At 44.3% G+C, this 23,383-nt stretch overlaps 1 protein-coding gene across 1 annotated transcript in view; it reads left to right on the top strand.

Annotated features, from left to right (window-relative positions):
* Positions 1–23,383, top strand: part of LAMA1 (laminin subunit alpha 1) — a 144,290-nt gene that overhangs the window by 101,542 nt on the left and 19,365 nt on the right. Inside the window, exons 37-49 of the mRNA XM_008692580.1 lie at positions 2,965–3,175; positions 3,372–3,488; positions 3,592–3,755; positions 5,611–5,746; positions 6,419–6,512; positions 8,071–8,187; positions 12,182–12,364; positions 12,995–13,149; positions 14,670–14,813; positions 15,791–15,924; positions 16,760–16,910; positions 17,664–17,788; positions 22,845–22,995. Of these exons, the coding sequence (XP_008690802.1) occupies positions 2,965–3,175; positions 3,372–3,488; positions 3,592–3,755; positions 5,611–5,746; positions 6,419–6,512; positions 8,071–8,187; positions 12,182–12,364; positions 12,995–13,149; positions 14,670–14,813; positions 15,791–15,924; positions 16,760–16,910; positions 17,664–17,788; positions 22,845–22,995 (1,882 nt within the window). The remainder of the gene's footprint in view (positions 1–2,964; positions 3,176–3,371; positions 3,489–3,591; positions 3,756–5,610; positions 5,747–6,418; positions 6,513–8,070; positions 8,188–12,181; positions 12,365–12,994; positions 13,150–14,669; positions 14,814–15,790; positions 15,925–16,759; positions 16,911–17,663; positions 17,789–22,844; positions 22,996–23,383) is intronic.

The following is a 23,383-nucleotide window of genomic DNA, read 5'->3' as shown; positions in this document are numbered from 1 at the left end:
GCCGCCAGCCGCCCCCGCGCGCTCCCGGATCTCCCGGTCTCAGTCTGGATCCCGTGAGCACACCGGGATTCCGGGGTTCCGGGAGATGCCTGGTGGCGTGCGCACCTGGTTCAGGGTCTCAGTCTGCTGTTTCGCGGGTGTCGACCGTGAGTCCGCCCGCTCCCCCGTGCAGGTGGCCTGCCAGCCGCCAGCCGCCCCGCGCGCGCTCCGGGAGCTCCCGGTCTCAGTCTGGATCCCGTGAGCACACGGGATTCCGGAGTTCCGTGAGATGCCTGGTGGCGTGCTCCCGGCTCACCGGTCTCAGTCTGCTCTCTCGCGGGTGCCCTCTGTGAGTCCGCCCGCTCCCCCGTGCAGGTGGCTGCCGCTTCCCGGCGCCCGAACGCGGCGGCTCCCTCCCCCTTCCGTTTATCTTCCGATATCTGTGCCCGGTTTCACGGCTCCCCACTTCGTACCTCAATACTCAGCGCTGGAGATGTTCATTTGTAGAGATCCAGATGTATCTTCCTGCGTCTCAGGCTGATTCCGTGGTTGTTTAGGCTGGTCTGGTACCTATCCAGCTCGACTCAGGGGACTGGCTGAAAAAGGGGTCCACTACTCCTCCGCCATCTTAACTCCCCATCAGGAGTTCGTTTTCTAACTAGCATTTGCGAGAAAGGGGAGAAGGCAGGGTGGCCCTTCTCCCACCATATTCCCTTCGCACCCCCCACCTGCCTCACCTGCTAGGCCCTCTACCACCCTTTCTCTGTTGTAGCTCTTATGTTTCTATTTGGAATAAAGTTATCCAGAGGATTGCTGATCTCTCTTGAACTTGTAAGTGAAATCATTACTAAAGATACCTTTTATTTAAAAAGAAAAATTAAGAGTTTAAAATGTGTTCTCTGCCCCCTCTTTCCTATTTTCTATAGATAATCCCTGTGTATTTATGCCATTTCAAATTTCATGGATTATTTTAGGAATTATGTATCTGCTTTTTTTATCATAACTTGGAAAACTGCCTGTTTATCCTGAAGTACAGCATTCTTATAGGTGAGACTATTTACCACAGCTTCCAATTGCTTATCATGCTTGTATTGCTGTCCCCAGGACCACGCCCACATGCAGAGTTTCCCTAGGGCCTTCAGGACTCCTGGCCGAGGTTTCTTAGGTTCTGTATTAAGGATGCACAGCTGGATACACAGGGAAGGAGACACAGCAAAGTGTGGAAGAATCCATGCAGCCTTCCCCAAGCCCCCTCTCTCTCCTGGGGGGGGTCACAGCACACTCCATCCCAGCAGTGAAAATGCAGTACCGCAAGTGTGATGTTTCTGCCCAGGGAAGCCCATTAGAAGTTCAGCGTCCAAGGTGTTTGTTGGGGGCTGGCCCCACATGCACCCTCTACTTAGCACATACCGAATTCAGAGTCTGCGAAGGAGAGCAGGTGTTCAGCATAACCACTTTGCTTGCACAAATGGTCAAGGCAGTGAGCCACTCTTATCAGCTAGGGAACAGTGGGACCACTCGCAGACACCAGCCAAGGGCTGGCAAAGGAGAGCTGACTGCAGCCTGCTGTCCCGGCTGTGCACTGTACCCCTGATTGCACGCTTTACCTTATCATTCCTAGCTGTGTTTCCCAGCTGTTTTCCCTGCTGGGGTCCCCAGAGCTATCCAAAACTACTTCATTAAAGAAATGTGTCCTGGGGTGCCTGGGGGACTCAGTTAAGTGTCTGCCTTCAGCTCAGGTCATGATATCAGGGTCCTGGGATCGAGCCCTGTGTGGGGCTCCGTGCTCAGTGGGGAGCCTGCTTCTCCTCTGCCCCTCCCCCAACTTGTATGCCCACACGCACCCTCTCTGTTTCTCAAATAAATAAAATCTTTTAAGAATGTGTTCCTTTGCAGGAAGAAATGAAGAGTGCTGCTGAGGCTCTTTGTTTTTAATGTGCATCAAGTCATTGATGACTCTGCCATTGCCTGTGATCACAGGCTAGGTGGTAAAGCCACTTCATAGATGAAAAGTTGACCTCTGTTTTAAAATTTCTTCGATTCTTTAATGGTATGAAGGGATCCATGGTCAGACGTCAGAAATATATTGGATTTACTTATGTTTCCCATGTACTTTTGGTTCTTGTTGCCTGTATCATAATTATCATGAGAAATCATGAGAAATGGTAAGACTGTTCGAATTCCTGGTGGTGTTCCAACGATGTCAGCGTACGTACCTTGGGAAAGTGTTTTCTGTTGTGTCTTAGGCCAGCAATATGATGTCTGTGAAAGCTGAAGGTGACGTACAAGGCATTTTCCCTGATATTTTTCAAAGTTCTCCTGACAAATTGAAGCAGGAAGTTAATTGGATATATTCAACCCCTGCAAAGGTTTATATTGTGAACATTTTATTTTGTGTAACTTTAAATTCAAAATTGATCTAAGCAAGTAATTTGATAGCATATTTACAAAAGAATAAGAAAACCTATCTTTTGCTTTCCTAAAGCTTGCTCTTTCCAGTGGTACAAATTAGATCTTTCTGGCATTTGGATTTTCAGTTTTTATAAAATCTATTTTTTAACTAGTTGCAGAAAAACCCTTATGTCCTCTAAATACATCAGTAACTTCATAACAAATGAAGCGAATCCGTGAATAGCCTCTTTTCAATTTCTTGCTGTACTAAAAAGCAAGATGGCCGTCGTCCTCGTCCACAGACTGTGGTCCCGATTTTCTGCACCCCCACCCACAGAGGTGATTTCTTTTAATTCCTTTAATAAAACATGTCAGGAACTTTGTGAATAAAGATTGCTTGTTAAGGATAAAGTGTAAATACGCCATGCCTGTAGCTGTCTTAGAAAAATCACTTCCTTTTGTAAGAGGTGACGATGTACCACTTCCGACGGCAAGAAGACACGAGGGATGGGAATGCAGGGTCCTTCCCTGCCCGTTCACGATAGGAACACCGTCGTTCATTTACTTACTACCTACACCGTCTATATTTAACAGGGCTGCTGAAGATTTATTGTCACAAATTCAGAAGAATTACCGGAAGCCACAGAAAGAGCTGGAGGTCTTAAAAGCAGCAGCAAGCAGCCTCCTTTCAAAACACAACAGTGAGCTGCGGGCGGCGGGAGACCTCGCGAGGGGGGCAGAGGCGGAGGCCCGGGAAAGCGACCGCCTGCTGCGCATTGCCCACGCCAACCTGCAAGAATTCCACGTGAGTCTTCACAAAGACCGTCTCCTTCCTTCTCAGTTAGGGCTGGGAGCCCAGCTCTCCTCTGTCAATAATACCATTTTTAGCTTCTTTGAAAACAAGCCCCAAGTACTAACTGAAGCACGTAGAGTCCGGCAGTAACGTGCAGAAGCTGGCTCGCTTTGGTGAAGCTTCCTCAAAGGTGACTTTTTTGCCACAGGAAAAGAAGCTACGTGTTCAAGAAGAACAAAACTTGACCTCGACGCTCATTGCCAGAGGGAGAAGACTGCTAGCTGCCGTCACAGCCCGTGCAGAGGCGACACAGAATGTTCTGGCAGTAAGTTATGGCTCGGAGAATCTTCACAGCCCTCACACACGTGCACACGCGTACATTGTTCAGTAGATGCATGTATGCTCACGGTCTGAATCCCTCTACGTAGCAGTTAGAGCGCCACCGCGATGAGCTCCTTCTGTGGACTGCCAAAATCAGGCACCACGTAGATGGTCTGGTCATGCAGATGTCCCAAAGAAGAGCACTGGACCTTGTCTACAGAGCAGAGGACCACGCAGCTGAGCTCCAGAGACTAGCAGGTGCCCTGGACAGGTGAGAACACACCTTGCAGGAATCCCGGGGCGGGTGATCCATGGAGCAAAGAGAGTAAGAGTGGCTACTTTGATCACGATGTTGAGTCAGTCTTCTTTTGCCTACAAACGAAGACTCCTAGTTTATTCACGTGGCAAGGAGGACTTCCTCCCATGTCCGGTAACGTTGTTATCCTTCCGCATGTGATGGGAAAATGCACACTGAACTGGATAGAAGTAAAACAGATATTATGCTATAGTATTAAGCCATTAACTATTAAATGCTCAGGGCTTTGTTAGGTTGGACAGAATGAAGACATTAATTTCTTTACAAATCTTGTTCTCCTGAAGCGTATAATTTGGTTGGCTTAGTGTGGATGGAGGTTATGGTGGCCCACACCGGCGGACACCATCCCCTTTACTGTCTATTTCCTGAAGGCCTACTGTTGTCTTAGTTATCTTAACATGTGTTTTTAGCGTTTGTTAAATATGTCTTCAGCTTGTGACAAAGCGGCTCTAAAGGAGAAACATGACTTGAGGACAGTGGCTCTCAAACTTGTCTGCACTTTGGAATAACCTGGGGAACTTCAAAAATACTGATGCTTTTGTCCCCTTGTCCTCCTCCCACTCAAAGATTGTGACCTGGGCTTTGTCACAGTTTTAAAGATCCCCATGTTATCGAATGTACAGCGAATGAAGGAGCCAGTGTTTCAGCCTCATCAGAGATTTACACAATATTGTGACTTAATTGGTCAATTTATTTCTTTAACTTTGTCACCATAATAGGTAGAAAAAGCGTGGCCACTGGGAATATGTGTGCTGCAGTGTGTGGGTATGTTTTGTGGCAGGAGAAAAATAAATATCTTTCCCATTTGAGGAATGCTGCCATAAAAGATGAGCTCACACGAGGAAAGCAATTAAAAATATGATAGAATGTCGTGTGGGTCACGTGTCGCGTGGACCCTTACCGCCTACACATGCCAAGAAATCTGTAATAGAAAATGGAATCAGATACTCAGCTTTTCTCTTTTCATCAGCTTTCATTATTTCCCAAAAGAGGAAAAAAAAAACCTCTGCCTACGTACACAGCTAGAAACAACCCATACTACCCAGTAGGAATAGTAAACGCAATTTGGTATGCTACACGATGTTACATATCATCATATCTTTTACTTATAAATCACCAGATTTTGCCAATCAAGTAGTTACGACTGGTGTCTGATTTGGGAATCCCTCAACTCGATAACCTTGGGAAGAAAATGGAGTGAGTTACTCAGCAGGCAAAGATGTGTCAATTGTCAGATTTCATTTTCCAGATAGAGTTGAGCTGGGTGAAATTGCACCATTACCAGCTGGCAAGTTCACAAGCGATTTGCCCACTTGTAAGAGTGAAGTTCAGATGATTGAAATATTATCTGATCCTCCTTCCAAAATCGAGTGAATTTCATCAAATTGGTACATACCTTTTGAGGAACAAGATCCAGCATCCTTATAGATGCTTAGGGAAGCTTTTTGAAAATTAGCAAGTGCGCAGGAGAGATTACAGCCAAAGCAAACACGCAGTGGTACCCGAGGCATACGCGGGGGGTCTGAACGGAAATGAGACTGCTGAAGGCAGCTGGTGGAAACTGATGGACGGTTAAAACCAGGGGAACCAGCAATAGTCCCTTCTTCGGGTGTTAATTGAACAGCACTTCTGAGTGTTCTCATGACAGTGTAACTACGGGCTTCCAAAGATCACCTTCAGAGTTAGAGGGGGATCCCTATGTTGTTATTCCTTGAACTTTTCTAAGCGTAAGAAACCAGGCAGCTTTCAGGAATAGTGGGCAAGTTCCACTTAATTTGTGCTGACTTCTATAAATGTGCTGATTACACAGTAGCCTTGGCGGCGTTAGACACGTGTCCCTGAATGCCACCAGCGCAAGCCACGTCCATTCCAACATTTGGAGCCTCATTGAAGAATCAGAGAAAGCGGCAAAAGATGCTCTCGAGACGGTGACTACGGCGAGCGTGGTGAGAGCTGCCCCAGGGGCCACACTGTGCACCTTCCTTCTCTAGGCACTGGGGGAGATTGTTCCAGAGGTGCTGAACCCAGACTCAGGGGCTTAAAATCATGCTTGTCAACATTCTTGTCTGGTGAGATCTGTTTGGCTCTGTCATCATGTGATAGAAGTTTTAATTTCTTAGGCCCGTAGATACTTTTTAAGATTTTATTGATTTATTAAAGAGCACGAACCAGGTGAGGGGCAGAGGGAGAGCCCCGACGCAGGGCTTGATCTGGAATCATGACCTGAGCTGAAGTCAGCCGCTTAACTGACTGAGCCACCCTGGCACCCCTTAAGGTCATAAATACTTCTTTACAAAGACCAGTGAGGAGAATCTCAGAGTTTCTTATGACAAAAAGGATAATGCTTCTTGATACTACTTGAGACATCTTCTCTCTGGAGAAATCCTCGCTTAATGTCCGGGTTTCGTCTTCATATATTTAAAAATAGTTTGTGTTCTTTCTCCTCACCCATGAATTAGGACCATTTAAATTGTCTCTACCCATTATCCAGAGGACTCCCATGTTTGGAACTAGACCAGAGGCTGTTCTGATAGAGTTGCGGCCCCGTCTCCAGCGGGAGTCCGCCTGCCCCGTCCTCCCCCCAACCATGGCCATGTTTAAGGTGTCCTGTTTTCCAGTTCTCAGAATCCCTTGTTTCTAATGGAAAAGTGGCTCTCCAGCGCAGTTCCAGATTTTTAAAAGAAGGCAACAGCCTGAGCAGAAAGTATCGAGGTATGTTTCTAACTTGGACCATATTGATAAGCAGACTTTCTGAGCATACTGCTGGAACATTCTCCTTTCCTGGAGGAATCTGAACATGAACACTTTGTCACAATGACATTCTGATTTCCTGTCCTAGAATCATCACATAATTAAAATTTTTATTTTAATGACCTCTCTTAATGTGCGGGCACCTCTAATCTTCCAAAGTCTCGTTAAGCCTTCTGTGGTAACTGAATCCTCCATGCAAGGTTTTGGTTCGTGGGCTGCCACCGTTTCACAGTGTGTGTCAGGTTCCCTTTGGTTTCACGTGCTGCCCTGTTCGTATCGCACTGTCTCACAGTTTCGTGAAGAGTTGTGTTGTGTGTGATGCATTTCTTTTGCCAGTGTTGACAAACAGGGCTAATATAACGCTAGGGTCATGGTAGCTTCTCATTAAATCATTACTGACTTAGATCGTAATAGACTTATCAATTTTACAAGAAATACCTATGCAGTGAGTTTTTCCTGAAGGGTTCAGTAAGCAATGATTTCACATATGTGAGGCTGTCCAGGAAACACAACACAAAATGGCAGCAGGAATTTGTGGCGTGAGAAAAACATATGCTTTTCACCTTAACATATTCTAATCAAGTCCTTTCCTGTAGGAGTAGACAGTGGGCTACACAAAGCTCACACCCTTCTAAGAACACTTCCATGCCCAGTCCTGGATCCTCCCATGCCTTTCTGAGCCAAGGGCCCGGATGTGTGCATAGCTTTGGTTCTCTGTGAGTGACACAATTTAAATGTGATGTCATCATCTCACGGAGTAGAAAGTCCCTCACACTTGATCATAAAGCAGATGAAACACAAACTCTAGCATCAGTGTTGGGCTGTGGTTTCAGCTCACACGGCGAAAGGTATGTCAGGGGCCACCAAATAGTGACTTTTCTGGCAATTAAAATCTTAGGCAGAACCATCGTGTTCATCAGGTATCTTATCCATAATTCATTTTTAACCATGTGTCCAGCATTTAGATGTGATTGTGTGTTACACACAGAAATATTAAAAGTAAATGCTTTAATCCAACAGCTTTGATCAGACTTGACGGGGGCTGAGCTGAGCACCTGTCCTGTGGTGAGAGGGTGGAGGGAGGGGAGGCGCCCCAGCCAAGGAAGCAGGGGGGCACTGGGGAAGATTCCTGGGCAGGACGATCTTTGGGGCTTTACAACCCAGAGAAGAGAGGTGGACAAAATTTATGTGTGGACAGGAAGTTAGTGAATGATTAAGACTGAGGGATTTAAGCACAAGTCTTCACCTGAACTCTAATTAAATTGGACATGCAATTCAAGAAGAAATATTAGGGAGAAGGGCAACAAGCAGAATAGAAAAAAAGATCTAGTAAGCTAAAAACACTCTTAATTTCTACAATGAGTGGTGCTAAGTCTTGCTGGAAAAATTTCAATATGGGGGGGGTGTCTGTAAAAAGCTGTTGATTCTGTAGAGGGGTCAGAGTGATGAAGGAAACTGTTGCCTAGGCAACTATTGAGTTGGCTACCCTAAGAGGGCACTTTTCCCCCCTTTTAAATAGATATCACATTGAAACTGAGTGAATTGAAAAATGCAGCAAACAGATTTCAAGAGAATGCTGATACAATTACTAGGCGGGCCAATGAATCACTCTCAATACTCAGAGCAATTCCTGGAGGTAAGTGGGAAGGGGGTTCTTGATTTAATTAATGTTTGCTCATTGTAAAGCCGTTACACAGGAGCAGAAGGAAGTCCTGTTGTGAGTCTGAATAACAGCCCTCACTCAAAATCCTGACCAAGATGGATAGAGTTTTTACTGGCAGAGGAGTATGATTTGGCAGTGAAGATAACTATTTAAGTAACTCAGGAACGCCTGTATTGGATTGTTAGAATCAAACTCTGAAAAGCAAAAAAACCTTGGGAGACTTGATGCTACCCCATTTCTTTTATTTTTTTTAATAATAATTTTTTATTATGTTATGTTAGTCACCATACAGTATATCCTTAGGTTTTGATGTAGTGTTCCATGATTCATTATTTGCATATAACACCCAGTGCACCATGCAATACATGCCCTCCTTACTACCCATCACCGGCCTATCCCATCCCCCCCCACCCGAAGCCCTCTGTTTTCCAGAGTCCACAGTCTCTCATGCTTCATTCCCCCTTCTGTTTACCCCCCCTTCATTCTTCCCTTCCTTCTCCTACCAATCTTCCTATTTCTTATGTTCCATAAATGAGTGAAACCATATGATAATTGTCTTTCTCTGCTTGACTTATTTCACTTAGCATAATCTCCTCCAGTCCCGTCCATGTTGCTGCAAATGTTGTGTAATCGTTCTTTCTGATGGCTGAGTGATATTCCATTGTATATATGGACCACATCTTTTTTTTTTTTTTAAGATTTTATTTATTTATTTGACAAAGAGAGAGACAGCCAGAGAGGGAGGGAACACAAGCAGGGGGAGTGGGAGAGGAAGAAGCAGGCTCCCAGCGGAGGAACCCGATGTGGGGCTCATCCTATAACGCCGGGATCACGCCCTGAGCCGAAGGCAGGCGCTTAACAACTGAGCCACCCAGGCGCCCCTGGACTACATCTTCTTAATCCAGTCATCTGTTGAAGGGCATCTCGGCTTCTTCCACAATTTAGCTATTGTGGACAATGCTGCTATGAACATTGGGGTGCATATGGCCCTTCTCTTCACTACGTCTGTATCTTTGGGGTACATACCCAGCAGTGCAATTGTTGGATCATAGGGTAGTTCTATTTGTAACTTTTTAAGGGACCTCCACACTGTTTTCCAGAGTGGCTGTACCAACTTGCATTCCCACCAACAGTGTAGGAGGGATCCCCTTTCTCCACATCCTCTCCAACAATTGTTGTTTCTTGCCTTGTCAATTTTTGCCATTCTAACTGGCGTAAGGTGGTATCTTAGTGTGGTTTTGATTTGAATTTCCCTGATGGCTAATGATTTTGAACATTTTTTCATGTGTCTGTTAGCCATTTGTATGTCATCATTGGAAAAGTGTCTGTTCATATCTTCTGCCCATTTTTTGATTTATTTGTTTCTTGCGTATTGAGTTTGAGAAGTTCTTTGTCGATCTTGGATACCAGTTTTTTATTTGTAGCATCCTTTGCAAATATCTTCTCCCATTCCGTGGGCTGCCTCTTAGGTTTTTTGACTGTTTCTTTCGCTGTGCAGAAGCTTTTTATCTTGATGAAATCCCACAAGTTCATTTTATCTTTTGTTTCTCTTGCCTTTGGAGATGTGTCATGAAAAAAGTTGCTGTGGCCGATGTCATAGAGGTTGCTGCCTATGTTCTTCTCTAGGATTTTGATGGATTCCTGTCTCACATCGAGGTCTTTCATCCATTTGGAGTTTCTCTTTGTGTATGGTGTGAGAGAGTGGTCAAGTTTCATTCTTTTGCATGTAGCTGTCCAATTTTCCCAGCACCATTTATTGAAGAGACTGCCCTTTTTCCTCTGGATGTTTTTTCCTGCTTTGTCAAAGATTAGTTGCCCAAAGAGCCGAGAGTCCATTTCTGGGTTCTCTGTTCTGTTCCATTGGTCTATGTGTCTGTTTTTGTGCCAGTACCATGCTGTCTTTGTGATCACAGCTTTGTAGTACAGCTCGAAATCCGGCAATGTGATGCCCCCAGCTTTGTTTTTCCTTTTCAACAGTTCCTTGGCAATTCGGGGCCTTTTCTGGTTCCGCACAAATTTAAGGGCTGTTTGTTCTGGTTTTTTTGAAAAATGTCATTGGTATTTTGATTGGGATAGCATTGAAAGTATAGATTGCTCTGGGTAGCATAGACATTTTAACTATATTTATTCCTCTGATCCATGAGCATGGAATATTTTTCCATCTTTTTGTGTCTTCTTCAATGTCTTTCAAGAGTGATTTGTAGTTTCTAGAATATAGATCCTTTACCTCTTTGGTTAAGTTAATTCTGAGATACCATATGATTTTTGGTGCTATTGTAAATGGAATGGATTCCCTAATTTCTCTTTCTTCAGTCTCATTGTTCACGTATAGAAATGCAACTGATTTCTGAGCATTGATTTTGTATCCCGCCACATTACTGAATTGCTCTATAACTTCTAATAGTTTGGGCGTGGATTCTTTTGGGTTTTCCATATAGAGTATCATGTCATCTGTGAAGAGAGACAGTTTGACTTCTTCTTTGCCAATTTGGATACATTTTATCCCTTTTTGTTGTCTGATTGCTGTTGCAAGGACTTCTAGTACTGTGTTGCATAATAATTACCCCATTTCTTTTAAAATGGCTTGACACATTGCTTCAATGAAAGGGTCATTCAAGAAGTCAGCAAGAAGCTGAATGTTCCTGCTTTAAGGGAAAATGCTAGATTTGTTATAAATGGGGGCAATTAAAGAACTCTTGCTTGGTGCTCTTCCTTCAGGAGGCAGTAAAGCATTCTAAAATAAGCTCAGAAAACACTTTAATATGGATGGGTTGGAAATGCACTATTCATTACAGTCCGAAATAGTATAACTGTTTAAAAGTATAAAACAAATGAGTCCAGCAGCCCTGCATCATTTACACCTGCTCAACCTTCTCTTCTTTTCTCAGTAAGCCCGACAAGATGCCTCACAGCTCCCGAGGTCCATGGATTCACCTGTAAGCATGGAAACTGCTGTGGGGAGCTGGGCTTGGGGCACTTTGGACTGACTTCTAACCTTAAGTCAGGGGAACATTTTCTGACCTGGACGTTTCTTTTCTTTTCTTTCTTTTTTAAGGACACATGATTTATGTTGATTAAACACTTAAAAGGACATTTTCAGGGGTGCCTGGGTGGCTCAGTCAGTTAAGCATCTGACTCTTGTTTTTGGTTCAGGTCATGGTCTCAGGATTGTGAGATCAAGCCCTGTGTCGGGCTCCATACTGGGCATGGAGTCTGCTTAAGATTCTCTCTACCCTCCCCCACAACCCCCCTTAAAAAAACACCTTTTTATTTGGAGGTATTTCAAACCTGCAGAAAAGTTGTTGCAAGAGTAAAAAGACACCTGTAGACTCTTTATCTGGCTTCTTCTAGTGTTCGTTTCTGTCCTGTTTGTGATTGGATACTTTAAACATAAATACTAGTGTCTTTAAAAAAAATCATCACCCAGATTTTCTACAATAACTGAATTCCATTTTATCTACAGTGACTGTTCAGTCTTTATGCTGCTGTTCCATCTAGCAGCCAGCTGATGTTGTGGGCAAATACCACTTCCTCTAGCCTACAACATGCCTATCTTACCTACAAATTTAAATTCCCCAACCTCCTTATCCCCACATGGACCTATATGAAGGAAGTATTTAATGACTATGAGAAGGGAGTGATAGAAGGGAATCCAAGTAAAGAAATTTCACTTATTAATATCTAAGACGCTGAGAACATGACGATTAGCAGGTGATCTCACTGCATATTGAAATTTCAATACAGAGGATTGTTACCAAAACTATTTCATTTGTCCCTAAGTGGGAGCAGTAAGGCATAGGACATGTGGTCTTACTACTTCCATTAAAAACCAGAAGCCCCATTTTGTGTTCAGCATCCCATAAGAAATACTGTAATATGTTCCCATGAGAAGTTACATTTATCGTGGTTTATGGTTTTCCCCATGTATGATCACAGGAGTGCATGCTTGCATATAAATTTATTTCAGGTGTCAGAGACAAAGGAACCAAAGTCAAAGAGTTGGCCACAGCTGCAAATCAGAGCGCGGCAAGCACTCTAAAGGACGTCGTGGGATTGAGCCAGAAGCTGTTGAATACATCCACTGACCTCTCCAGGGTTAACGCCACCTTACAAGAAACCAACAAACTTCTACAGGACTCCTCAATGACCAGTACGTCCTGGTCTCCCTTCCCAGTGGGAAAGCCTACGGTGTGAGATTTTCAACTAGCCCAGTGTAGCATGGCGTCTTGTTGCCCAACAGCATTCCTAAGGAATAAAAATGCACTGATATCTAGATTGGCATTGATAAAGCAAGAGAAGGGCCTTGGGTAGTGCATGCTGCTGGCGCATTTCTCATAGACAGTCGACCCTTGGACAACACAGGTTTCAACTGCACGGGTCCACTAGACACAGATTTAAAAAAAAAAATAAATACGATACAGAACATGTATTTTCTTTATGCTTTTCTTAACATCATCTTTTCTCTAGCTTACTGTATTGCAAGGATACAGTCTATAACACACGTAACATACAAACCGTGTTAATTGACTATTTATGTTGTTGGTAAGGCTTCCAGCCAACAGTAGGCTATTCCTAGTGAAGTTTTTGGGGAGTCAGAAGTGACACGCAGCTTTGCGACTGTATGGGGGTTGAGCACCCCCACGCCTGAGTCGTTTGAGGGTCAACCGTATTTACCAAATTTCTAGGCTTTGATCCTTTTATTCAGTGCATTGGTAATAAATAATTCATTTCTCTTGTTTCCTCCCTGCTGCCAACTATCTCGCCACCTGATACTTGGTAGCCCTGCTAGCCGGAAGAAGAGTGAAAGACGCAGAAGCACAAGCCAGCCTTTTATTTGATCGGTTGAAACCTTTGAAGATATTAGAAGAAAACCTGAACAGAAACCTGTCGGAAATCAAACTGCTCATCAGCCAGGCCCGGAAGCAGGCAGCTTCTGTGAGTGTGGGCTCCTGTGCTCGTGGGGTCTCCTGGTAACTCCCGGTCTCAGGGGACTCCTGCAGAGGGGACTGTCACACCAGCCCCCTGGACGTCTACTGACTCAGCTCTTACCACCCACATTTCTCACAGCCTTGTCTACAGTACATTTAAAACTCTGTGTTAAATATATTTACTTAAGCACACACACACACACACACACACACAAACACACACACTTAGGGGGGTGTGTGTGCTTATGTCTGGATAGATAGATAGATAGAGCAACTTATGACTTTTATTTATGGTGCCTATGCTTTGTCTTGAAAAGACCTTCTCTCCTGCCTGGGACAGTGTACTTACGTATACTTAAGTAGTCTCATTTTCTTTGTTTTTTGCTTCAACCTGTCTCCAAATGTTAGCGAAGAGATCTCATGTCTTTGTGGAGATTTATAATTGTAGCCTAGACTCATCAGTCCACAACTGTTAGCTCAGGTGGCGTACGGCCCGTGCTCTACGTGTTTACGTCCAAGTTTCCTTGGCCGAGCGTGGCATTACTGCCATCACTTTCCCAATGTGCTGTCAGTAATGCAAGTGTTCTTCAGAAAGTTTGCGCCCCGTGAGCCTCATCGTCCAGGAGTCCGGCGACACAGCCGATACACACACACACGCTCACAAATCCAGGTCACTAGATGCATCAAACACTTGACAGCTGGAAAAATACAAGCTGGAGAAAATGTTTTACAACCATCTATAGCGCGTGCATTGCTTGTGCTCTAAAGGGGAGGCGTTTGGGGGAAATAATACTTTCAAGAGACTATGCAGTCACCACGCTACTGGGGACTTACAGAGGACAGATGTGACCTCTGGTCTCATGTTCTTCTGCTCAAACCCTGCTAGCTAAGAAAAATCAGTTCTGCAGTCATCCCCCGCCCCCTGGCACCCGTGGCCTCAATATTGGAAAATTGCTGTAGGTTGACATGAGCTTTGGTTTCTGTTTGTTTCCAAGAAAGTCACCAAGTAAACGTAAGCCCGACGGATGTTTCTAAATGCTCTGATTAACACACACGTATAATCTTTAAAGCTAATATAAGAAATATATGCAAATACTTAGAGAAACGTCTAGTAAGTGCAAAAGTTGCTCTATAAATATTTGCTGAATGTATAAATAGATTATCCCTTCATTTATTTGACACATGATCATCAAATATCCTCCCTGTGTCAGGTGTAAAGATTCCAGGGTGATCTGGATAAGCTCCTTGTCTTAAGGAATTAAGTCTCACATGAGTGAGACTGTTTCCTACGTAAAATACTCTTAGAACTTCAAGACTGACTTTTCCATCTTTAAGTAGTTCACCAAATAAAATAATCGTCATCACCACCTGATCTCTCACGTTATGAAACACAAAGCATTATGCACCCTCAGGAGAGGAAACCTGCCTGCCAGTGAAAATTGCTTCTGGAACAGCACTTTTGCTCTCTTGGCATGCTGCCAACGTGTGTCACTGCGTGATTAGGACACTTCCTCTTTCCTTTCACAGATTAAAGTTGCCGTGTCTGCAGACAGAGATTGCATCCGGGCCTACCAGCCTCCAATTTCTTCCACTAACTATAACACGGTAATGCTGAACGTGAAGACAAGCGAGCCCGATAACCTTCTCTTCTACCTCGGGAGCAGCACCAGTGTGAGTACGGACCGCGGAGAGCAGCGACGACTCTCTTGGGAGCATGTATAGTTTCTGAATTGGCAGGGGTTTTGGTGAAAAACACAAATAGGGCCTTGGTGAAATCACTAATTCTTCTAAGGGAACTAAGCTTTTGCTAAACTAGGGGCATTAGATTAAAAACACACACTGAATGCCTGTGAGGAGGACTGCGATATTGAGGGGGGGGTCTTCCCTCTGCCATCTTCATCGCTCGCTGTGGGTACCATTTCCTAATGGCTTCTGCAGCCTCTTCAGTCACCGGGTGTAGGCGTGGGTGTGTGAAGTGGATCTTGGTGGTGGTTATCAGGAGTGGATGTGTGCACCCTAACGGGTGTATCAGCACCATCCAGCTTCACCCAGGCTCCTCCACCCGGCGAGATTCTGGTGGCTCCCAGAGGGGCAAGTCCCCTGTGGAAACCATTGATACCCTTGGTTGCCAGTGGGAATGGGGCAGAACCCTTGGGGGTGTGAGAGCAGAAAATGTTAACAAGCACGAATTCTGAAATGTCTTCTTGGGAGCTAAGGCGCAGAGCCCACGCAAGTCCCTGATGGGGCATCTCTTGGCTCCTGTCTTACTGCACATTCACGTTCACTCACTGCCTTCTCAGACTGGGCAAACAAGCAAGTAGAGCGCCTTCGCTCATGTTCCCTGTAAGCTACTGGTGACCCCCAGTGAGTGTTCCTGGGGAACATTCTGGAAGGCACTGTGGAGGGCCATGCGGGGCAAGGGAGGTGGGACACTAATATCCAACGAAGCTTAGCTGTCTCCAGTACTCTGAGTCATGCTCCAGCTCCAGGAAGGGGAGCATTTAAAGACAGAAGACAGGGTTTGTTTGTTTGTTTGTTTGTTTTTTAAGAAGAGAGGAAATGCTCCAGGAGCTCATTCTTTAACATATTTTGGTCGTCATGCAAACAGTCGGCACGTTAACTCATCCCAGCTCATGCCCGCGCCCCAGTCTGATTTCTTGGCAGTGGAGATGCGGCGAGGGAAGGTGGCCTTTCTCTGGGATATGGGCTCCGGGTCCACGCGGTTGGAATTTCCAGACTTCCCAATTGACGACAACAAATGGCACAGTATCTATGTAACCAGGTAGTAGAGAAAGTTCTCTCCAAGGGTCTCTTTAAAACTGTATCTTATAAATTTGTAACATATTTGTCACACCCTATAATCTTTGAAACTTCAGGGAAGTCAGATTATAGTAAAAGGATAGTTGGTTCAGATTCACTATAGAAATAAGGGCTTTTTTTTTTCTTATTACAGAAGAAATAAGCTTTGTTACCAAAATCAAAAATAAAAGAAGAAAAAAGTTAAGTTTGTTGCCTTTAGAATGTTAGGTCTAAAGGTGAGGCGGCCAACCCGGTAAACTTTGTTCTCCCTGGTAGAGGGGGTGAGAGGCAGCAGGGTAGAACTTCCACGTGGCAGGTGCGGTGTGCACACAGAAGAGGAAAGAAGGCAGGGGTCTAAGTGGGGAACGTGCTTCCTTAAAATTCAGATACAAAGCAAAATCCTTCCTTGTAAAGCCTCTCTCCAGCAGTAGCTTCTTTCAAGGTTTAGCTGTATCTTTCCACTTTTCCATAATACTGTGGTGTGTTCTTGCTCGTGTGTTCTTGCCTTTTGCTCTGTCGTTTATGGAAATGGAGTAACACTGAAGGCCGCAGACTGTTTCAAATAGAGTCAACTCATTATTTGTAACTGGTCGGAGCAAGGAGGTAGCACGATGCAACTTACGATTTAGAAGACCTTCTCCGCAAGGTTTTGCGAGTAAACTGGGGGTGGGGTGGGCAAGACTGGAAGAGGGAGACCAGTGGGGGCCCGCTGCAGGGAACACGGGGAGAAGCAGCTGGGTCTAGAAACAGATGTGTACACGCACTGACAGACTTGCAATTCCGAAAGTGTTCTTTTTGCAATTCTTTGTAACCCTTAGATTTGGAAACATCGGTTCATTGAGTGTAAAGGAAATGAGCGCAACTCAGAAGCCACCAACAAAAACAAGTAAATCCCCTGGAACAGCGAACATTCTGGATATAAACAACTCAACGCTCGTGTTTGTTGGAGGGCTTGGAGGACAGGTCAAGGTAACATTCCAGACGTTCATCTGAACAGGACTGACGGGCTGCTTTTACCTAAAACTGGTATGCTTAAATTATTGAATATATCCTAGGCAGGTGATTATTTCTTGTTTCTATTATTTTGCTTAATGACAGTAAATTTGCAGAGTTGGGCTGGTTTTCTAAAGCAAAAGACCCTGCCGAGTAAAGAGCGTAAATGGAAAAGAAGCCAGCGGCTCATTTTGCTATTCGATTCCTTTTCCAGGACTGAAACAAGAAATTCCATATTCTGCATTCATTTCTGTAATTTCTCTTATTGCCGTTCTGACTCTAGTGGCAGAATAATGCCAACTCGTGTTTAGCACGGGGGCCGCTGCGATTTCTTTTACTCTACCCGCTATCCGCTTACTGGATCAAGCGGAGTCACCCGGATTTGGTTCGGTGCCCCGACAGTAAGGGTGTCAGTCCCTGCCGGGCCCTCACCACTGACCAACATGCTCTGAATCTGTTTCCTCGCCTGTAAAAGGGGCTTCTCTCCAGGGACCCTGGTAACCGAGGTGATCTTTAAGATCCTGTCTGGTTATCACTCATTCTACGGTTCCACTTAATAATTGGGAGGAAATCCAGTGATCACAGCCTGGCCATTTTTCTGGATGTTGTTTTCTCAAAATTTGGGTGTTAGATTTAAGCTCCTAGGAAGGAGTTTCGTGCATGTAGAGCGTGCATTCCTTCCCCGCCCCCACCCCCGCGGCTTATGTCTCTTCTGTGTGTTTATATTAGAAGTCTCCCGCTGTGAAGGTTACTCATTTTAAAGGCTGCATGGGAGAGGCCTCCCTGAACGGACAGTCCATCGGCCTGTGGAACTACATTGAACGGGAGGGCAAGTGTCACGGCTGCTTTGGAAGGTAACGGGCCCCACGATTTAATACACAGTGTCATTCACACCCGAGAGCTGCTTAGAGAATTCACATGCCCATCACAGGTGGCACAGAGTTTGTCCTGTCGGTCGTCTTACCCCACAGGGTAGGACGTAGGTCATTTCCTAACAGAAGCACGGGTATCCTTTTTAACCTTTACGAAGCAGTTTTCACTGTGCCCGTATGCTTTCATCGTGGGTCCTATCGCCGAGAAGCATCACACACCCTCTCAAGCCACCTCTGTCTCAGCCACAGGGAAGTCTTTGGTGAATCACTGGACATCGTTATTCTGAAAAGACCTCCAAGGATGAGAATTTTGTTTGTGCTGCCAGTTTTTATAGATAAATCTTTCCCATTCTGAAATTCTAGAATTCGAGAAATTAAATGCCTTTGGCAATGGCGAACAGCTACCTGACATCGTTTGGCTGATATTGACATAATAGCTGCATTTAATAACTCTCACTGAGCTCAAGAGCCCCTGTTTTACTTTCTAAAAAAATAACTAGCGCTTTGGTAATTAAGACAATAGATTGCCTCTGCCATTAGAGAAATGTAACATCTGATATAATTCTGTCGTCTAATGGGCTGCTCTGTCCAGATAGATATCTGTAATTAACAGTGAGCTGAGACAAGATCAGTTGGAAGCAACTCCCATTACATTTAGAAACTCGTGGGCGAGTTTTCATTTTGTTACTGTCAGATCCGTTTTCTCTTAGGGCTTGTAACTTGGGATTTTGTGGTTTGAGCCTTTTATTTGCTTCTTTCCCTTTATTTCACTTGCTTTCAAAGTCATGACCAGAACCTTGGTTATTGGAGCCTTATGACTGAAAAAAATATTAGCTTTGGTGTCTAAGTTTCTCAGGCTTCCTCTCCTACCAAATCCCTCTAGGTGACTTTGTAGTAAGTCATTTCACCTTGTGGAGACTTGGTTTCTTCTTCCAGAAAAGGAAAATGAAAAGTATGTTGTCCTACCTCCCACCCTGGTAATGAACACATGTCATGATGTATTTGAAAATACCAGATAAATGTGAAACACAGCACCAGTGTTCACCTCTGATCTTCCTGTCACAGTCCATTGCTTTTTAGGCGGATGTCTCAGAATTATTTTCTTGACAATAAACGTGTAAAACCCAAGGTTTTATAACTGGCAAATAAGATAAAAAATGATATTACCCAGTGAGGTAATGACACCAGCTCTAGAACTCTGGGAGCAGAGAACTCCCCATCACATCCCCATCCCTTTTTCCTCGTGCTGTTTTTCTAGCAGGGAAGTTTCCCCAGCAATTTAGTGATTCTAACTTGAAAGCTGTTCTGACCCCTGGACTCTGGGCCCCACATTGACCCCAGATCATTAATCTTACTTGTGGAAAGGAAAAGTCTTAACAGAGCTCGAACGTTTCTGATACGGAAAATGTCCCCCTACTTCAGCTGTTACAGTGTTCCCAGTTTCACCTGTCATTTTCAGGGTTATCTTAAAACCCCCGGCCTTAAACTGCAGCAGTGAGTGAATTAAATGCCTGCTAGCTCTTCTCTTTTGTTGGAATGAGGAAGTCAGTTTTCTTTGTGGCCACCGGTTTTCTTCTCTTTGAAGAAAACCCTCCCACCTCACGTCCACCCACCCTGGACCTCCGGCGAAAGATGAAGGTTGCTACAGACCGAAAGGAGGGCTTGGCAGGTGCCGCCCCCCTCCTGACCCGAGTCCTAGAACTGGCTTTTTTGTAGAGGGCTGACCACCCAGCTGAACCTTAGGACCAGACTGACTCATGGGCTCAATCAAAGGTTTGATTAAATGTTTTTCTGGGTGCTGAACAAATCAGCTGGCTGATACTGACTACCTTATATTGACTACCATATCTAACGTGTGTTTTTTTAAAGAATACTAGTTCGATAGGATATTAATGGATACTTATTTTTAAGTGAGGGTGCAAGGTGTCTCCTGACCATAAATGGTTGGGAAACACTGGGTTAAAACAGTTAAGTGCACTTCTTTATTATGAGGCCATCAGAAGCTTCTAATGTGCTAACACGCAGTAACCTTGTCCTCAGGACAGGCTGGACTTGCAGCATTCCCAAACTCACTTGATCCCCAACTTTTTAAAAAGCAGCATTTCAGAGTCGTGTATGTTCCATAGAACATACAGTGGCAGGTGCAGAGAGAGACGCAAGCTGGTGCTTTCTGCCCATGTTTGTAAATTGCGTTGTCGTCATTTTAGGCAAACTTCCCTACTTATTAGGCAGAGACTTTAGCTCAAAGAATTAGCAAACTAATTCTAGTAAACGAATCAATTTTTATAGATCGGTGATGAGAATTCAATGTGCTTTTGACCTGTATGTGTAATCTGCCATTATTAAATCATTTGTGCGGTCCACTGATGCTCATACTGAGAAAATTATTTTTTAAATCTAAAGGACATTTACCTTTGACTTATATTACCAAGTAAACAAATCGAGTTGTTGTGGTTTTTTGTTTTTTTTTTTGTTTTTTTTTTGCTTTTTAATTCCTCTTTGGATATATTTACACTTTTTTTATATGTTATCAGCATATGTTTATAATTATGAACGATCTCTTAAATTCTTAAAGCATATTATACAATAAGCCACTGATTCTAACAGTTATCATCTAAAAATGGAAAAAGCCTTTTTATTTAATTAGTAGGCCTTTATTCTGGTATTAGTTATGAGTGGATGTTGGGACAGGTGGTGTTGGGACCTTTGAGACAAGCCAGTCACCTGTGTTCCAGGCCCCCTGCTAGCTGCTGGCGATGTCAGCATTTGTCCCAGGAGTTGATCTCCTCCAACGTCTCCTGGTCTCCAGGAGAGACACCTGTGGAAGCACAGAGGACATTCTCCGTGCTGTGGCACGTGGAGGCACAGGTGAAGTGGCATCAAAGGCCCGAGGCCCACGTGACACTGCACTCACTCTCATACAGCTGCCCCGAGCGCTGCTGGGTAGTGCAGCAGGCCTGACCCCCTGTCATGAGAGCTTGCATCAGAGGCCTAGTGATTCTTGAAGGCTCACTGGGCTGAGAGCTGGGGACAGAGGGTTGCTGTTGTCAACCTGGCTTTCATTTGTCCTGGGATCCTTTGCCTGGGCAGGGGCCCACCTGGGAACAGGCACCTGGGCTGACTGGCGAGGCACGTGGGCCTCATGGTTAAGAACGGAAGCCTCGGCCACAAAGGGACAAGCCCCAGAAAATTGTCATCAACCTGGGCAAGAACCTTCTCAAGAGACGCACATTCAAACATGGTTTCATTTGAATGCATCCCTCTTTGTGGCCACCTCTTGTGGCCGGGCCCTGCTGATGGGGAGAAGCCAGAAGCAGAGAGTTCCCATTCTTGAGAACAGAGAACTCCCGAGCTCTGGAGAGGGACAGGGCGTGCACAGCGGGACAGGACAGATTTCTGGAGTTTTGTATGAAACCTGGCTTCACCATTTTCTTGGGTGTAGCCTTGGACAAGATACTTAATCTCTGAGGCTCAGCTTTTAATGGGCAAAAGGCGACCCTGCAGAGACTTCTGGACAAAGCCGAATAATCAGAGCTAACTGGAGGGAACATTTCAGTGCCAAGCACTGTTTAAAGAACTTTACATGCATTAAATCATGTATAGCCCTTCCTGAGAGCTTCTGTTATTTTCCTTATTGGAAGGCAATGAAGCACAGAGATGTTAGGTAACTTTTCCAAGTTCACACAGCTAGTGAATCGGGAGACAGGGATTTGAACCCCAGCAGTCTGGTTCTAGGGTCTGTGTCCTTAGTTGCATGAAACGGACCAGCCAAGAGACAGAGCAATGGGACATGCCTGCAGGAAGTCACAGGATTCAGAATGAAAGAATAGAGAATTAAGCCGCAGCTGCTTCACGCAGAGTGCATTTCCTGTAAGTTCCACTTCTAAGACAGGTCAAAAGACAGAAATCTTTAGAAAAAGCTGGACTGAGGGAAGCTATCAGCTTGAAACCTCAGGCGTCACAAAGCGCTGCTATTTTTGTTTTGTTAATGGGAACAGTGTCACCGTTCGGTTACGTGTCCTGCGTGGAGATGTGGAATCGAGTTGCCCTTCAACTGGGAAAAGTGCAAATTCCTGTCCCCGCAAAACACCTGAATCCAGATTTCACTCTGAAGCCCAGAAACATGTTTTTAAAATGTAAACAGAAGGGGGAATGAACCATGAGAGACTATGGACTCTGGGAAACAAACTGAGGGCTTCAGAGGGGAGGGGGGTGGGGGAATGGGATAGGCCGGTGATGGGTAGTAAGGAGGGCACATACTGCATGGTGCACTGGGTGTTATACGCAAGTAATGAATCATGGAACTTCAGATCAAAAACCAGGGATGTACTGTATGGTGACTAATATAATAAAAAATTATTATTAAAAAATAAATAAAATAAATGTATTATGAGATGTTCCAGATAAACTCACTTTGCACTTGAAGAGTGAATAAGGGCAGTCTTTTGAGGTACGGGGGTGGCCACAAAACACACTGACCTGAGAAGGACTGAGGCCTATTTTAAATAACTTTGTTGTAAGCTCATCCTGCAGATTTTTGAGATTTTTGTTGTCAATGATGATTTTTGGGAGGGGGAGGTAAAATGGTCCTTCTGCTACGTTGGTACCTATTTGTTTTCCATCATTATTCCAGTTTAGCTGATGTATTGCTTAAAACCAGTAGAAGGTGATAAAATGTTAATATAAAAATTACTCTGAAAGCTTTGGAATTAAGAAAGGACAGTGACATTAAAGGAAATCAGAACGAATGAAAATCTTGATAAGTAGAAATATTTATAGTGATTATCCATCCTGTGAAGACCTTTCTTCTAACTACAGTGAACACCGCGTTAACTTTCTTTTCCTTAGAGAGCAACTGGCATTTGCCTTGCGTAATCTCATGGCAACATAATTTAAGATATGACTTACACTTATCAAATTATGGAAATAATAGCTCTCCCACAATGTTTGTGAGGGGAAGACCTCAGTAAATATATCCTTTCTTCTCTTTGACCACCCTCCTGAGACTAGATGCTGTTTCATCTGCTCTGCTTTGCAGCCCCCAGAATGAAGACTCTTCCTTCCATTTTGACGGGAGTGGGTATTCGGTTGTGGAGAGAACGCTCCGGGCTGCGGGGACTCATATAATTATGCTGTTTAGTACCTTTTCACCCAATGGGCTTCTTCTCTACCTCGCTTCAAATGGCACTGTAAGTATATACAGTCCAATAGTTATGAGGAGATTTATGTTTACTGACTGCTTTATGAGTCATTAAACATATATACGAATATAAGATATACATATGCCATAATATTGCCCCATTTTAAATATTATGTTAAAAATTCACTGATGACCCGTTGCAAAATACAGGAGACCACCAAGTAGAAAACACCCTTCCTATCACTTATAGATATCAATGATATTTGTTATTAAATTTTGACTTTATTGTGTTCCATGTTCACTCTAATCACTTCTTTGAATTCCATCTACAGGAATTTAGCGTTAGTTTTATCCTATCGTGGGAGTGATTTCTCTCCACCATCTAGTACTGGCCCATTTGTCGATCTAAATGAAAATGCTACGAAGATCCCACTTCT

Source organism: Ursus maritimus, unplaced genomic scaffold (genome assembly GCF_017311325.1).
Source record: "Ursus maritimus isolate PB19 unplaced genomic scaffold, ASM1731132v1 scaffold_18, whole genome shotgun sequence".
NCBI lineage: Eukaryota > Metazoa > Chordata > Mammalia > Carnivora > Ursidae > Ursus > Ursus maritimus.
The sequence above is the reverse complement of the archived record's forward strand: the minus strand, read 5'-3'. Positions and strand labels throughout refer to the sequence as shown.